At 39.5% G+C, this 18,259-nt stretch overlaps 2 protein-coding genes across 2 annotated transcripts in view; both read left to right on the forward strand.

The window, feature by feature from the left end:
* Heatr5b (HEAT repeat containing 5B) overlaps positions 1-3,717 on the forward strand; it is a 74,317-nt gene extending 70,600 nt beyond the window's left edge. Inside the window, exon 33 of the mRNA XM_013013520.1 lies at positions 2,772-3,717. Coding sequence (XP_012868974.1) covers positions 2,772-3,163 — 392 coding nt within the window. The 3' untranslated portion in view covers positions 3,164-3,717. The remainder of the gene's footprint in view (positions 1-2,771) is intronic.
* A 14,142-nt stretch (positions 3,718-17,859) lies between these two features.
* Positions 17,860-18,259, forward strand: part of Strn (striatin, calmodulin binding protein) — a 107,542-nt gene continuing 107,142 nt past the window's right edge. Inside the window, exon 1 of the mRNA XM_013013521.1 lies at positions 17,860-18,187. Within this exon, the coding sequence (XP_012868975.1) occupies positions 17,954-18,187 (234 nt within the window). The 5' untranslated portion in view covers positions 17,860-17,953. The remainder of the gene's footprint in view (positions 18,188-18,259) is intronic.

Here is an 18,259-nt window from a genome sequence, read left to right on the forward strand (position 1 = left end):
CGGAAGTGGCACTGTAGCTCAAGTGGTAGAGCGCTCGCCTTGAGCTGAAGAGCTGAGGGACAGCGCCCAGGCCCAGAGTTCAAGCCCCACAACCGCCAAAAAAAAAAAAAAAGCTACTGGTTCAAAATGTAGATTTGTGTTACACAAACACATAACACAAGCACATACACCCACATGCATACACAATTTGGTATTAGACACAGGTTTTTGCAGTAGTACATTTATCAAGGAGCAATTACTGTCTGAAAGCATAATGTTACTACCATAGGTATTGAGTGGATTTATATTTATTTTTTATGAACAAGAAGGCATAAAGAATTACTCATGGTATTTCAACACACTGATTTCCTAGTTCTTTAAGAACTAGGAAAAATAAAGTTGAGAAATAGATTTTTAAAATAGTACTATCTACTCTTTGTTACAGTTATAAAAGCCTTACAGTAAAGACAGCCAGGTAACTGTGAATAATAAACATCCTTATTAAAATACCTCAATACTTGGTGTCTTGAAATTATTTTTTATTGAATGGAAAGCTACCACATTTATCTATGTAACTAGAGACTTATGCAGCTTAATTTATGCATACTAAAATTTTAATTGTAGAATAATATATTAAACTAATGTCTTATGATTGAGCATTAAGCTGTTTATAATTTTCAAAATTATCTTTCCTGTCTTCATGCTAAGATTAATTCTAAATTACAGCATCTGTTCAGAAGCTGTTTTCAAGTCTAGTCACCTCAAAAATACTTTTTAAAGTAGCTGAGTATGGTAGTATATGCTTATAATTCCAACCACTGGTGAGGTAGAAGTGGGAAGATTGTAGTTGGAGGCAAGCCAAGCAAAAATTGTGAGACCCTACTGAAAAAAATAAACTAAGAGCAAAATGACTGGCAGTATGGTTAAAGAAGTAAAACAGTTGCAAGGCCCTAAATTCAATACCTAATACTGCCTAAAAGGAAAAAAAAAACAAAAAAACTATAAGAAAGTAATTTCATTGTGAAGATTACAGAATGCATTAGGGTTAGACCTTACATCTATGAAATTTATTTGTAATTTAATTATGTTAGCCAGACATACCAGTGGCTCACACTTGTAATTCTAGCTACTTGGAAGGCTGAGATCTGAGGATCACAGTTCAAAGCCAGCTCAAGCCAGAAAGTTGATGAGATGCTTATCTCCAGTTAACCACCAAAAAGCCCAAAGTGGAACTGTGTAGCTTAAGTTGTAGGGTACTGGCCTTGAGCACAAAAGATGTTATACAGTGTCCGAGTCCTGAGTTCAAGCCCCAGAACCAGTACACACACATATATATTTTTTTGTTTTTTAGAGCACTGGTGGTTCATATCTGTAATCCTAGCTACTCAGGAGGCTGAGATCTGAGGATCACGGTTCAAAGCCAGCCTGGGCAGGAAACTCCGAGAGACTCTAATCTCCAATACACAGCTAGAAAACTGGAAGTGGCGCTGTGGCTCAGGTGGTAGAGCGCTCACCTTGAGCAGAAGAGCTGAGGGACAGTGCCCGGGCCCAGAGTTCAAGTTCCACAACTGGAAAAAAAAAAAAAGCATTAATTTACTTAACATAGGCCATAAAATTTCTGCCCAAATAATCTACAGTCTATTACTAGTTTCAACTAAATTTTATCAATGTTTCCAAAACAACTTTTTTTTTCTTGACTGTCCTAATTTGGACACTACATCTAGTAAGATTTCCCTCCTTCCTTCCCTCTTTCCTTTCCTCCTCTTCCTCTACCTCTACCTGATACTTGGGGATTTGCAATCATGCCCTGAATCATACTAAATACATGTGCTATCACTGAACTACACTTTCTTTTCCATAATTCCTTTTCAAATTTCTACTACATTTCCATTTTCCTGTAAAATTTTTCAAGAAAAAAGAACATTTGCAAGTGGATTCTTAAGACAATTTTATGATTAAATACAGATTCAAACATTGAACAGTTACCTTCTGTGAATAACATAGCTATATAAAATAGTTACCTTCTGTGAATAACATAGCCATATAAAATAATAAAGAGAAGTCTAAAAATGTTGCCATCAAATTCATAGTATGTATATATTCTTTTTTGTTAGTATCCTGCTAATCACCTTATTCATGAAAGAGATTAGTTTGCCTTTTTTTTCTCATGGTGCTGGAGACCAAAACAAGTGCTCTTGCCAGACAAGCATTGTAACATTGAGCTTTACTCTAGCCCTACCATTGTTTTTGCAGAATGTTTAGCCTTAGATTTATTTTGTATTTTTTATTTCGGGGGATTTGAACTTAGGGCCTGAGCACTGTCTCTGAGGTTTTGTGCCTAAGGCTAGTGTTCTACCACTTGAGCCACACTCTACATCCAGATTTTTGCTGGTTAATTGTAGATAAAAGTCTCAAAAATTTTCCTGCCCATCTGGTTTTGAACTGAGATTCTTAGAGCTCAGGCTGCTTAGTACTCAGTAGCACCCTGCTGGCCTTAGATTTTAATTTAACAAAAAATGAAAAGCTAACCTCTTATTCTGTCTCTTAAAAGTCTTGGTTATAGGATAAAACATTTGTAATGTCAATCAAAGTCCATTAAATAATGAAAAACCATGCCATTGCTTATTACTGATTCATGTCACCAAGAATGCTACAAATTGGTCTGATTTGAAAGTTGAAATTACAGTGCTTTGGTTACCTTTGATTCATACTTGAAAGTCATTCATTTATTTCAGGAACATTGTTGAAGCCTTATTTTCTATTATGCTATAATTATACAAATAATATGTAAGTATATTCTTGCTATGAAAACTCACAAGCCCTATACACTGTCATTCACTCTCAGAACAACCCTTGCTGTTGTCTTTGTTTATTCACAGGAGTCCAGTTACTTGCTCTTTTAGTTCCCACTTTGATCTCTTACCTCCTGGATGAAAAGTCTTTTGCCTCAGCAAGTTCAGCTTCCAAAGATCTTCATGAGTTTGCACTCCAGAATTTAATGCATATTGGACCTCTATATCCACATGCCTTCAAGACAGTAATGGGGGCTGCTCCTGAATTGAAAGTGCGTCTAGAAACTGCTGTTCGAGCAAGTCAAGCCAGCAAAGCTAAAGCAGCTGCCAGGCAGCCAGCCCCCACCACACAATCTACACCAACAATTAAGCTGAAAACGAGTTTTTTTTAATATCACTTTCAATTTATTTTTATTTATATTCCATCTAGTTAGTGATAACCACAGTATCATTCCAAGCTGTATGTTCTGTCTTATTTGTATATTCGTATTCTAAAGCTTCCAAGTAGGCTAAGTGAAATAATGTTCACACCATTACTGATTTTTAAAGTGATTTTTCAATCATGTATGAATTTATTTTCTGTATCGTTTATATAATTATTCTATATTTTGTTTTCATTTTATTTATTCATTGGGTTCTTTTTTTAAGTGCCAGGGATCCAGCCCTGGTCTTGTTCATGCTAAATAAGCATGCTTTGTACCTATTGAGCCCATAATTCACTTATTTTTTAAACATTGAGCCATGGTCTTTTATATGTTAAAAATGTAATTGTATCATGTAATTGGAAACATGGGTATTAACAGGGAAAAATAGGTCAAAGTTTAGCATTTGTCATGAAAAATTTAACTGAAAAACAAGCAGATTTTAAATTTGGAAGTAGCCTAAATGGTAGGAAATCTCTGTTTCATGGTGTATATATTGTGAATAAAATCACATTTTCTAACCATTTCTGAAAATACCATTATCTTTCTGGTGGATCTTTTAGCTTTCATATTAAATTACGTAGGCTTGCGTATGTTTTGGCTGTTAACTAAAATTCTCACTTAAAAGTCCATTAAAATGTTTCCAATGTGGTAAAATGTTATACTTTCTTTAGTGGCTAAAATTTGGCCTAACTTGTGTCTTGTAAATAGTTTTAGTCATCAAATATTTTTTGGATGTGTAGAGTATATAAGATAGCAAGCAAAAGTGCTTTGGGGCATACAAAAGTGAATTAGTTGTAATTATAACTATGCAGGTCTCTGATGCAGTGGGAATTTTACCACACAAAATAGATAACTGATTAAATGAATGTTTACCACAACATGTAACAAATTTTAAGCATCAGGTTTTACAAGATAATGTAACATAGATTGTATCTTCAAAAGCAAGTGACTATCTTGAACATTTCAAAAAATACATAATTATCACTTGCCATCTGGTATTTATTTCTCTCATACCTGCACCAATTGACAGCTCACACATCTTTGCTTTTCTTCCTTAGTCTTTTGGATACCTCAGAGAGGTACTTGACTTCTATTTCTCACAAAGTTGATTTCATTCCAGACTTGAGTTTCCAAAGTTATTTTCCTTATTTTGTTTTTGTTTTTTCTTCTAATATAATTGTCCCATTTAAAGAGTATGAAATTCAGTGTTCTTTTCTATATTTACATAGTATTTCATCCTTACTACCATCAATATTAAACATTTTTATTGCTCCAGAAAGAAGTCTTCCATAACCGTTAGTACATAGTCTTCTCATTCCCCTAGCCATTGGCAATACTAACCTACTTTCTGTCTCTATAGATTTTTGTGCTGTGTATATATAATATAAATCATATGCTCTGTGACCTTTTGTGACTGGATTCTTGAATTAATGTAATGTTTTCAAGATTGATTCATCCACACATCAGCAAATGATTCCTTTTTACTACTAATTAATAAATAGTTCATCGTATGTACACCACATTTTGTTACCATTCATCAATAAAAAAATTCGTTTAGATTGTTACCACCATTTTTCCTGGTACAATTAAATGATACTCTGGACAATTCTATGCAAATTTTTGTGAAGTCATCTGTTTTAATCTCTCCTGTATATAACCAGGAGTGAAATTGCTGACTGAATAGTAACTGATGGTAACTCTATGTTTAACTTTTTATTTTTGTTTTTAGTGCTGGGGCTCGGGTTTGAATTTAGGGCATGGGCTCTGTTCCTGAGCATTTTTATTCAAGGCTAACACTCTACCACTTGAGCCACATCTCACTCTGCTTCCAGCTCTTTTGGTTGTTAAAATACTCAGCCTCCTGAGTAGCTAGTATTATGGCATGATCCACCAGCACCTACCTATGTTTAGCTTTTTAAGGAGCTACCAGACTGTCTTCTAATCTGTTTTTTTTTTGTACATACCCATGTATGTATGCACATAACCCCTTTTTACTCATCTATTTACACAGTATATTCATTTTGGCTATATTTGCTTTTCTTGGGACCTCCCAGGTTTTTCCTATCATTTCTTCTTTGTATATTGACTGCATCATGCATTAGGAATGCGTCTCTTTCCCCCCACCCTCTTTCTCTCCCCCAGCTCTGGTCATGGGGGTTGAACTCTGGGCCTGGGCACTGTCCCTGAGCTCTTCAGCTCAAGGTGAGTGCTCTGCCACTTGAGTCACAGCATTACATCTGGTTTTCTGGTGGTTAATTGGCGATAACAGTCTAATGGAGTTTCCTACCCAGGCTAGCTTTGAACTGCGATCCTCAGATCTCAGTCTCCTGAGTTGCTAGGATTACAGGCATGAGCCACTGGCACCTGGTTTAGCTCTTTATTATTCCCCTAAGCCCATGTTTTTGTGTGTATGTGAACCCTGGGACTTAAACTCAGGGCCTGAGTGCTGTCCCTGAGGTTTGTTTTTTTTTTTTTTTCTCAAAGCTAGCCCTCTATCACTTGAGCTACAGGTCCAGGTTCTGACTTTTTTGGTGATTAATTGGGGATAAGAGTCTCACAGACTACCCAGGCTGGCTTTGAACCTGGATTCTCAGATCTCAGCCTCCTGAGTTGCTAGGATTATAGGTGTGAGCATTCAGTACCTAATACCCTAATCCCTTTAAGCCACTGGAGCTTCTAGTTTTTTTTTTTTGAGCTTCTAGTTTTCTATGATTATGTCTATAAAAAGAACACTCTCTTGGAAGATTTATATTTTTTAAATTGTTTTATTACCCAGCTATTAAGAATTTTTCAACCTGAGATACTTATTTTAATATAGACATTCAATATCATGAAGCTAAAAGCAGACACTCTGAAAACATTACAGGATGGAATAGGAGAAACCCTAGGTCTCCTTGGCTCAGGTCGAAATTTTCTGAATAGAGACCCGGAAACACAACAAATCAAAGAAAGGTTGGACAAATGGGATTGCATAAAGTTGCAGAGCTTCTGTAGGGCAAATGACATAGCTAGCAAGATCAATAGAAAGCCCACGGATTGGGAGAAGATCTTTACTAGCCATACAACGGACAAGGGTCTCATATCTAAAATATACTTGGAACTCAAAAAATTAAACCCCCCAACAACAAATCCTCAAAGAAACAACTGCCCAATAAATAAGTGGGCAAAAGACTTGAAGAGAAACTTCTCTGAAGAAGAAAGAAGGATGGTCAATAGACACATGAAGAAATGTTCAACATTCCTAGCCATAAAAGAAATGCAAATCAAAACAACATTGAGATATCACCTCACTCCAGTTAGAACGGCAAAAATCAAGAACTCTAACAACAACAGATGCTGGAGGGGATGTGGACAGAAAGGAACCTTACTTCATTGTTGGTGGGAATGTAAACTTGTTCAACCACTTTGGAAAGCAGTATGGAGGTTCCTCAAAAGATTTCACATAGAACTCCCCTATGACCCAGCAATCCCACTTTTGGGCATTTACCCAAATGTTTACAAACAAGACCACACTAAAGCTACCAGCACAACTATGTTTATTGCAGCATTATTTACCATAGCTAAGATATGGAACCAACCCAGATGCCCCTCAGTAGATGAATGGATCAAGAAAATGTGGTATATATACACAGTGGAATTCTATACCTCCATCAGAAAGAATGACATTTCCCCATTTGTTAGGAAATGGAAAAACTTGGAAAAAATTATATTAAGTGAAGTAAGCCAGGCCCAAAGAAACATAGGTCCCATGGTTTCCCTTATTTGCAATATCTAGTATATGTATGAGTCAAGCGGAAAAGGTCAGATAATGTGATGTAAGGAAAATGAACCCTTAGATATGTATTTTAATGTTTTTTTCTTTCATGCATGTGTTTCTAACGCATTTATAAGATTATCTCTTTGTTGCTTTGTATGTCCCTCCCCCACAGTATAACCCCTGCTTTCACTATATTTGATGTCGGTATAACTTGTGGAGGAGATGGGGAAAAACCAGTTGTTTAAGGATACAGGTGGACCTGTTGCAACAATGAGAAGTACAAGTTGTCATGTCCAAAACGAGCTTTACAACGTCGGTGCAGGGGGGGGGCAGGGGGGGGAAGGAGAAGGATTGGGATTGGGGGGAGGGGGGAGGCTGGGAAGGGATGTGAAGGGTAAACAAAGGAGGAGGCTGCAATGCTTGGTAAGAAATGTACGCATTATCCTGCCCATGTAATTGTAACCCCTCTGTACAGTATGTTCACAAATAAAATTAAATTAAATTAAAAAAAATATCATGAAGCTAAAGGAGAAACCTCATTATAACCAGTAAATTCAGAAACAATCTGAGTGGTTTTAAAAGTTAAAAACATAAAGTATCTTACACTGATTTTTTTCAAGCTCTCGCCGATTAATAAAAAGTATACATTTGAATTCTCCATTTACAGAAAAATAAGTTCTGGAGTGATGTGTCCCTGTTCTAAGTAGATACTATTAACCCAGGATAAGACTCTGACATTTGTTTATGTATTGATCTACTTATTTTTATCAAGAAAGTCAATCTTAAGCAGCACCAGTGGCTCAAGCTTGTAATCCTAGCTGCTTAGGAGTCTGAAATCTGAGTATCAAAGTCCAAAGCCAGCTAGGGCAGGAAAGTCTGAGACTCTTGGTTTCCAAAAAGCCAGAAGTGGAGTTGTGGCTAAAGTGGTAGAGTGAGCACCAAAGCTCAGGGACGGCACTCAACCCTGAGTTTAAGCCCCAGGACCAGCACAAAAAGGAAAAAAAGGAAAAGGCAATCTTTAGCCAAAACTATAATGTGTAATGTTAATTAGTATTAATGTGATAAATAGCCTTTCCATGTACGTAATATTACTATCACATGACAGCATGAAATGTATTAAATGTAGTGTAGGTAGGGATGTTAAAATACTGCAAATATCACTATCAAGAAGAGCTGTGGGGGGCTGGAAAGGTAGCTCAGTGGTAGAGCGCTTGTCTTGTGAGGCCCTGGGTTTGATTCCTCAGCACCACATAAGCAAAAAGAAAAAAGCTGGAAGTGGCACTGTGGCTCAAGTGGTAGAGCACTGGCCTTGAGCTGAAGAGCTGAGGGACAGCACCCAGGCCCAGAGTTCAGGCCCCACGACCGGACCCAATAAAATAAAAAAGAAGAGCTGCAGCCAGGTGCTAGTAGCTCATGCCTGTAATCTTAGCTACTTAGGAGGCTGAGATCTGAGGACTGCTATTCAAAGCCAGCCCCAGCAGGAAAGTTGTGAGACTCTTATCTCCAATTAACCACCAGAAAACAGGAAGTAGTGCTGTGGCTCAAGAGGTGGAGTGTGGTCGCCTTGAGCTGAAGAGCTGAGGGACAGTGCCCAGGCCCAGAGTTCAAGCCCCATGACTGACAAAAAAAGAAGGGCTGCCATTTCTGCAGCTCATATAGTAGGCACTCTGCTAGGTACTTTATATCCATTGATGTTGCTTTTCATCCAAAAATGCCAAATGATGGATATAATTAGCTTCATTTTCCAAACCTATGCATTTTTATTACATTTTTTTCATTGGGATTTTTAGTAACAGAAGTAGGACAGGAAGAGCAATAAATGAAGGTAGGAAGAGCAATAAATGAAGGTTATGCCTTAATATTTTCCACCAGATGGATTATTTTAAAAACTTGATTTAATCGTAAGTCTATTTCTAGTTCTTTCATATCCAAAAGCTTACAAAATTATTACTTATGAAAAGTATAGACTTTTACTTAGAAGAGTTTCATGTCAGTCAAATGATTCTGATTTTTTGCAATAATCATCCACATACAAGTGACCATTTACACACACCAGCCTTCCTTCTTACCTTCCCTCTTTCTCCCCTATCTCCCTTCTTCCATCCCTTTCATTGTTTTCCTTCCTTCCTTCTTTCCTTCCTTCCTTCCTTCCTTCCTTCCTCCTTCCTTCCTTCCTTCCTTCCTCCTTCCTTCCTTCCTTCCTTCCTTCCTGTTTTTCTTGTTTCTATACCAGTCCTAGGGCTCAAACTTAGGATTTGAACAATGTCCTTAAGCTTTTATGCTAGTGCTCTTAAAAGAGTTCTACCACTTGAGCCACAGCTCCCTTTCTGATTTTTTAGTGTTTTTTTAAGAGATGAGACTCTCACAGACTTTCCTGTTTAGTCTGGTCTTGAACATTGATCCTCATGTCTTAGTCTCCTAAGTAGCTAGGATTACAAGGGTGAGCCATTCAATGGCTTTTTAAAAATAAAATATGAAGCCAGGCATTGATGGCTCATGCTTATAACCCTAACCACTGAGGAGGCTGAGATCTGAATATTGTGGTTCTAAGCCATCTGTGCAGGAAAGGCTTGAGACTCTCATCTCCAATAAATTACCAAAAAAAAAAAAAAAAAGCCAGAGTGGAGTTGTGGCTCAAGTGGTAGAGTGCTATCCTTGAGCAAAAAAGCTTAGGGATAGTGCCCAGGTCCTTGGGATAGATTCCCTGAATTATAAAAAAAAAATATAAAAGGTTTGAATGTTAATACAAATCGTTGAACCTTTATTCTGGTGTTCATGCTTCTAGGAATCAACTGCAGGGCTCTGTGCTTGATTGTACCATTGAGTTACATCCCCAGCTCCAAATTATTCAATCTTAGGAAGCAGTATTGGAGTAAACAGACATGAAAATGGAATTTTTGAAGTCATTTTTCATGTTTTCAAGTTTCAAGAACATAACTGGGAGACCCCTTAAATTGACACAAATATTCTGATACTGTATACTAAAACATTATTGTTTTGCTAATGGTACTTTAGTTCATTGTTAATCATTAAGAATCTGATAGGAAAGATTAATGGAGTCTTGGAGAAAATGCAAATTTTAGTAGTACGCTCTGTTTTCTGTGACCTTCCAATGTGTGTGTGTATATGGGCCAGGGCCAAGGCTGTAAGTAGCATGCCAAGGACAATGACAGTGTTATCTATCTAAGGCATATTATTTAAAGAACGGAGAGCCAACAAAGGGCATAAGTTATAAAACATAAAAAGAGCTAAAGTTAAAAGTTAGAGAACGAGATAGACTAACATGAATTGACAGGTTTTAAATATGGCTCACAATTTAAAAGAAGAGTTTTCCAAGAAAGCTATTTCTTAAGATGTTCTCTTATGATCATGCATTTCTTGATACTAGATGAACACAAGGAGGACTTGAATTGTTTACCAGGGATTTTTGTGATATTATTCAGTGCTATCTTTTGCTCATTGGACAATTTACACATGCAAGACATTAGGAAAGTAATAGTGAACAATCAAGCAAATAGTCTGCAACAGGCTTCCATTCTGCCTAGGGAAGACACAATACAATGCTTGCAGATTTTGATAAGTAGGATGGACTGGTATGAAGTATAGGATGGAAGGATGATAAGCATTTCTTCTTAAAGTCTACTGACAACTTAGCTTCTTTTTTGCTCTTCAGATTTATCTTGGTCGTAGACTTTTCCAACTTGGTTAATTTAAAATTGAAATCTTGGGTAAAATATGCTTTTCCACCTTTGATCTTCCAGTAACTAGTTCACAACTATCCTGTAGCTTAAACTGTAAATCCTCAGATCATCACTGATGATCTGTCTAGTTTATCACCAAGTCTCCTCAGTATTTCATCAAATCTCACCATATGTCTTTATTATTATTGTTACTAATTTAGTCTAAGTCACCGAGCTCATTTGTAGTACAGATGATTCTTGATATATATCCAAGTTATAATTTTTAACTTCTTGGTGATGCAAAAGCAATACACATTCATTAGAAACCATTCTTTCAAGCTTACATTATTATCTTTTCCTAGGCTAACAATACCACCATGCAATACTATCTTCCCATTCTTGGCAATAACAGTGGGACACAGATCCCAGTCAGCCATGCTATTAGGAGGAAAAATAGCCAGTATAGTGCACTGTATAACTAGATGATGTTTTGTGTATTAATATATTTTCAATTTATAATATTTTAAGGTATATGAGGCTATATCCCCATTATAAATCAATGAATATCTTTATGACAAAGTGGTAGCCTCAGTTTGCTTGAATTGCAATCTGTGTTACAGCCTGTATAAGGTTGCACAAGTCACTTGTGGTGTTTTTTTTGTTTTTTTGTTTCTTTTTTTTTTTTGCCAGTCCTGGGGCTTGAACTCAGGGCCTGAATATCTCTGTGCTCAAGGCTAACACACTATTACTTGAGCCACAGTGCCATTTAGGTGTTTTCTGAGTAGCTTATTGGAGATAAGAGTCTTATGGACTTTTCTGACCAGGCTGGTGTCGAACTGCAATCCTCTGATCTCAGATCTGTAAAATGAGAATATCTATCTCATAGAGTGCACTGGACTAAAAGAGTTAATATTTGCAAAGAACCTTAAAATGGTGTCTGACCCTTAGAAAACAATTTATAAATGCCTACTAATATGGAAAAAAAAAGTTTTCAAGTTCAAATCCAACATCCTGCTAAAACTCTTTGGTTGGTTACCTCAGCATAAAGACTAGTTCTTTACTGTGATGTTCAGGCAATGTACAATTTGGCCTCTTGAATTCTTCCTCTCCTCATTTATGTACTTCATAGTAAAACTTAAGTATGTCCATGACTCTTAAGCGAACACAGCTAGTGCTTAGTGTCACAGAGACATTATAAGGATTGAATTTATCATGTAAGTGCATTATTTTTATTGAGTTAATGTTTATAAGTGTTAGCTGAAAATAGTAACTTGCTATTTTCAGTTTGCTCTTTGTATTTTAGCCATGTTGGATCTCTTTCAGCATATCAAAGGCATTGTGTATGTTTCCTACCTTATAGTATTTGAATTTTGCTTTAAAAGCTTCATCTACCCTCTAGATCCTTTTTAGTTTTGTTTTTTTTTCAACAGCACTGGGGCTTCCTTCATATTTTGATAGGACTGCATTCTTGAAAGTTTGCAATATCAATTTGTTTATTTCCACGTACTAAGAACTATACTTATATTGTCTCCCTCTCAAGTGAATTGGTATGTATTGGTTAATTAAGCTTGAATACAGTCAGCTCATCAGTCATGTTACAAGCACAAGTTCATGTGAAAGTATTTGTTCACATGAACTTGTGCTATGTAACATGACCAATGGTTCAAGCCTTTCCTACTCTTGGTACTTCATGTCCTGCGCTGAGGGGAAATCTGGGAAAAGAGATAACATAGATAGTGGTAGAATTTTCCATTACTGAGAACAAGTGCTATAATTAACACCTATTGAACAATGGCAGCCTATTGAAAGCCTGCAGAATAGAGGGAGAGAGATGTAGTGCATGCAAAATAGATTTAATCCTGATGTAAGAAATCTAAGAAAAGCCACGTCTTTAGAAATGAAAACAAAATGTACTGGACTCTGTTAATTTCATTCATTTTTCTGTTTTTCTGGCACAAGACCCAGTTTTCCCTGTCATATTTGTAATAAAAAAAACAAATGTACACAAGGAAAATGTACCACATTTGAATTCTTGTAAGGGTCAACTTTATGTGTAAAGAGCAGTTGGTGGGAGTTTGAAGAGGCAGTACATGTGTAATTCAGATTGGGGGTCTACTGCTGAGAAGTGGCTATGTCTGGCATCTCCCTTGCATTGTTGGCAGGAGTATCCAGTGTACAAAAATGGTCTTTACACTCACACACACACACACACACACGCACACGGTTTGAAATTCAGTTCTTGACTTACAAATGGGGCATACCAACATTAAAAAAACCACAAAATTTGTTGAGTTTTAATTAGCTGGAAAATTTAAGAGAAAGCATGGATGCGGTTGTAGGAAAAGAAAGAAGCATGTGTTCAGAACCTAATTACTCTGCTTAGAGAAATAGACCAAAATTGGTCATCATTGTCATTCCTGGAGAAGTTTTGCTACAACTTTAGGAGTATATTCTCATTTTTGTCTGTCCTGTGTTAGATGTTTAGATTTATTCAAACAATCTCAATTTTAGCTTTGAATTACTGATTTCTATAAATACAGACATTACAAAATTAATTTAAAAATGTAAGTTTGAATAGCTAAATTTGTTAGATTCTATTTAATAAATAAATTAAATTATTTGAGGAGTGGACAGGTTCTCACTATTTAGCCTGAAACTCTGATTTGCCTGTCTCAGTTTTCTGAGGCAGTTCTTTCGCTCTTTTTACCTGCCCAGAAAGAACTATCAAGTTGAATTTGAAACTTTTACCCTGAGTAAAATGTAAAGATTCAGACACAAATAACTAAAAATTTACACATTCATTTTACTTTCTTTTTTTGGGGGGGGGGTCCGGTCATGGGGCCTGAACTCTGGGCCTGGGGGCTGTCCCTCAGCTCTTCAGCTCAAGGCTAGCTAGCACTCTACCACTTTGAGCCACAGTGCTGCTTCCGGCTTTTTTCTTATGTGTGCTGCGGAATCGAACCCAGGGCCTCGAGCATGCAAGGCAAGTGCTCTACCACTGAGCCACCTTCCCAGCCCTTACACACTCATTTTAAAGAAGAAAAAAAAGAAAACATGAATTGTGCCAGACATTGGTGGCTCATGCCTGTAATCCTAGCTACTCAGGAGGCCTCAGCCTCTGAGTATTGTGGTTCAAAACCAGCCCTGGGCACCAGAGTCCATGAGATTCTCTCCAATCAGCCACCAGAAAACCAGAAGTGCTGCTGTGGCTCAAGTGGTAGAGTGCTAGCCTTGAGTTGAAGAGCTGAGGGACAGCACCCAGGCCCAAAATTCAAGCCCATGCCTGACCAAAAAACAAACAAACAAAAACCCCCAACAACAAAGAAAACACACATAAATTGTAACTTAATGGAGCTATAATCCCACAAGGCACACACATATAAACCAAAAAGTAGCAAACACTTCTATTATCCGAATAACCATTTGGCACTTCACAGTTTTCACTTTAAACAAGTTGTACTAATGTAACTTAGCACTTCCACAGTTGTTCTGTGTGTGTGAAGGGAACCCTACCCTATTTATATTTCACTTAGGCCTTAATAAACATATAATGAAAAGATTAACCCCTTTAGGTCTGATAGTTAAAGGTTACCTTATCTTTGTTTTAAAATTATTTTAATTCTACTATATTAGTATTCTGAATATGGAGTGAGAAAGGAAAAGGAACAATGGTTGAGTTCCTACTATTTACCAGAGACTTTTGCCCCAGTATGTATTACTATTGTAAAACTGTATTAGATAATGGTCATTATATACAGTATATACCAGCTATATACTAGCTACTATGGTAAGGGGTTACTTTATAAGACAAATAGGCCATTTGCTCAATATTTTTAAATCTGGAAAATTACAAAGGAAAAATAGGTTTACGTTTAATTTATTACAAATGTCACATCTTTAGTTACTTTTTTTCAGTTTTCAAATTCAAAAGGGATTCTTGGTATTGTGACTAAGAATATACATCAGAAGCAGACTTTGGAAGGCCTATGATCCATTTCACCATGTGAGTTGTAGGTACTCAGAAGTTGTGAAAATTCATTTAATACTTCTGTGTAATTTTTTATTTATTATTTTGTTGGTGGTGGGGCTTGAACACTGGGCCTGGTTGTTGTCCCTCAGCTCTTCAACATTAGGCTAGCACTTTATCACTTGAGCCACAGTGCCACTTCTAGCTTTCTGGTGGCTTATTGGAGATAAAAGTCTCACAGAATTTCCTGCCCAGGTTGGCAGGAAATCTGCAGTCCTCAGATCTCAGCCTCCTGAGTGGCTATGGTTACAGGTGTGAGCCACTGGCACCCAGCCCACTTCTGTGCATTTTTATATACACTAAATTACTTTAAAAACTTAATTTAAAGCCAGAGGCTACAAATCACTTAAAGGGACAGCTCATTACTCAAACACTGTTTCAAAATTGATTCATATCAGAGGTGTTCCATTAATTTCTTCCCTCCCTCCCTTTTCTTTCTTTCTTTCTCTCTCTTTCTTCCTTCCTTCCTTTCTTTCTTTCTCTTCCTTCCTTTCTTCCTTTTCCTTCCTTCTTTCTTTTTTTTTTTTTGGGTCTGGTCGGGGTGCCTGAACTCGGTCTGGGTGCTGTCCTTCAGCTCTTCAGCTCAAGGCTAGCGCTCTACCACTTGAGCCCAGGGCTTCATGCATGCAAGGCAAGCGCTCTACCACTGAGCCACCTTCCCAGCCCCCTTTTCCTTCTTTCTTAACATTTCTTGTCGAGCATTGTTACCCCCTCCCTTGTTCTCCCATTACCTTCCCTCCATTCATTTATTTTCTTAAATTAATTTAGGAATTTTAAGAGAAGGCCTTCTACCTAAAAATGCTTTGTTTTGTTTTTTGGTCAAACTACACACCAAATATTACCACATGGAAATTTTTTTCTTCTTTGTCAGTTGTGGGGCTTGAACTCTGGGTCTGAGTGCTGTCCCTGGGTTCTTCAGCTCAAGGCAAGTGCTCTACTGCTTGAGCCGTGGAGCCATGTCTGGTTTTCTAGTGCTTTATTGGAGATAAGAGTCTCACAGACTTTCCTACCCGGGCTGGCTTTGAACTTTGATTCTCAAATCTCAGCTTACAGGCATGAGCCACTGGTGCTTGGTGGAAAATTTTTCAATGTGAGAAATCATTTCTTCATAATCCCAATTTACTATAACTATTCTTAGTATTTTTTATAATAAATAGTACTGATAACGGATCACTAATACTATTTTGGATGTAATTATGTCCTTGCAAAACAAAAAAAAGCATTGCGAGTAGTAAAGTTTATGAATTGAAACAGTGCTTTTTAAAGTATGTTGTATTCTAGATTATAAATGTAATTATGTTTTATATTCTGATGTGAATTGCCTTAAGGGAAGTGTCAGTCATGTCTTCTATTAGAGAAATAAAAGCTCTTTTTAAATTTGTAAAGTTATTTACATTTGTCATATGAAAAGCAGAATGCTTTGGTAGTAATCCGGTAAGGCTAATAAGAGAGAAGTCATCCTGTTAACGAAGCTGTCACTGAACTGGCAGGCAAACTGGGTGCTAGCTTTGACTTTCACTCACTCCAAGTTTTTCTTTCTCTCACCAGGGACGAGTCTCGATTTCTTTGAACTATAGTTTCTTGAGTTTAAATGAGAGGATTAGGTCGCATCTCAAAGGACATTCACAGCCCAAGTAATTTATGACGCAGGGAATGTGGCCAGGCCTGGATCAACTTTTTATGATAATCAAGAATGAATTCACAAAGCAGAAACATTCAGTAACTGGGAGAAGAGAGCTTGCCATCTTTATTTGCAACCAGAGCAGATACAATGTGTTTCCTGTCTTTTCCACAGTACCCATGGGAACGGGGGAGGGGAGAGGGGACAGGGACAGGATGTCCTTCCCTTGCATGTCACTCATTACCCTATATACTCTTTAAAAAAACAAAAACTCCCATAGCTACGGGGTCTGGAATCTTACAGTTCATTCCTCCGCGTCCCCCGCCCCCCCTTCAAAAAGAACCTAGTAGGATTACAGAGAACTAGTTATAGCTTGAAAAGCAGTAATAATTTCATTTTCATTCCTTCCAAATTTTTCAGGCACCGTCTTTTCTCCCATCCGTGTTGGGTGATTTTGTTGTGATTTAATGGGAGGGGGGAATCCAGAGAAGGAAATATTCAGTCACTTAACAGAAAAGGACTTTGATGAGTAGAAGGCTGATACCCTACAGGTGAAAGATGGAAAGAAAACAGTAAACAAACAACAAACAAAAACAAATGAAAAAAGGAGAGGTAGTGGACACTCCAGAGAGCTCTCCAGCACCACTGGGCCGTGTCGTGCGGGTTACATTAGTCTAGATACTTCTGTCCAATTAAACGGAGTCAAAGCTGTGCAGGAAGGACAGGAAAGGCGAGGCTTAAGAAACCAAACCCACCAGCCACAGCACCTGTAATTAGATAGCTAATTAAGCTTCGACCGGGTTTGCTGGGCTCTGCGAGGAGAAGGGGACTTCAAAGCCCAGGAACTTTTCTGAGGCGAAACCCCAGGGAGCCGAGGCGTGGACTCCCAGGGAAACGAATTAGAGTTCTTGATAAGTGGTCAGGAAACAGGTTTTAAAAAGGAAAAGAGCAAAGGCAGGCGTGACGGCGACCCCCGTGCGACGCGGCGGCGCTGGGCCCGGCACGGGCGGTGGGCGCCGTCCGGGATCCGAGCGGAAGGCAGAGCACTGCCGGCCGGGGCTGAAACCGCGGCGCATCGCGAGCTTGTCTTCTTTTTAAACGAACCACCAGGAAGCCCTAAAAGAAGTGCGGCTTGGACTGGCATTTTGGCGCGATAACTTCCGTGTGTGTGTGTGTGTGTGTGTGCAACAGGGAGCGCCGCTCGAGAACTTCCGCGTGCAAGCGAAGCTGCGTTGGCGCGGCCCAGAGCGGAGCACAGACCAAGCCCACCCTGCCCGCCCAGAGGAAACCGACCGCTCCCCGCCCCACGGAGGGCGGGGCATGGGCGGGGCGACGGGGATGGGGGCGGAGCCGCGGCCCCGCCCCCAAAGCCAGGCGAGCAGCCCCACAGGCTGCTGCGCTGCACGCTCCGCCCTCCGAAACTACATTTCCCGGCGAGCCCCGCGCGCCGCGCGCCGCAGTTGACCCACTTCCCGGCCCGTCACGGGCTCGCCGGGCCTCCGCGTCCAGGCGGCTGCTCCCTGCTGACTGGGGTGTGGGCGGGGAGCGGCGGCGGCGGCGGCGGCGGCGGCGGCGGCGGCGGCGGCGGGAGGAGGAGGTGGAGGTACTGCTGGTTGCCGCTGTTGCCTCCGCGGCTGGGCGCCTGGGCTGAGCCCGGGTTTCTGCGGCCACCATGGACGAACAGGCGGGTCCCGGCGTTTTCTTCAGCAACAACCATCCGGGCGCCGGCGGTGCTAAGGGGATCGGGCCTCTGGCGGAGGCTGCCGCGGCCGGCGACGGGGCGACGGCGGCGGGGGCGGCCCGAGCCCAGTACAGCCTCCCCGGGATCCTGCACTTCCTGCAGCACGAGTGGGCCCGCTTCGAGGTGGAGCGAGCCCAGTGGGAGGTGGAGCGGGCGGAGCTGCAGGTACGGACCCTCCCGGCCTGGCCCTCGGCATCCCGCCTCTCCGCTCCTTCCCGCCCCGCCCCGGACCCTCTC

Source organism: Dipodomys ordii, unplaced genomic scaffold, assembly GCF_000151885.1.
Source record: "Dipodomys ordii isolate 6190 unplaced genomic scaffold, Dord_2.0 Scaffold20, whole genome shotgun sequence".
NCBI lineage: Eukaryota > Metazoa > Chordata > Mammalia > Rodentia > Heteromyidae > Dipodomys > Dipodomys ordii.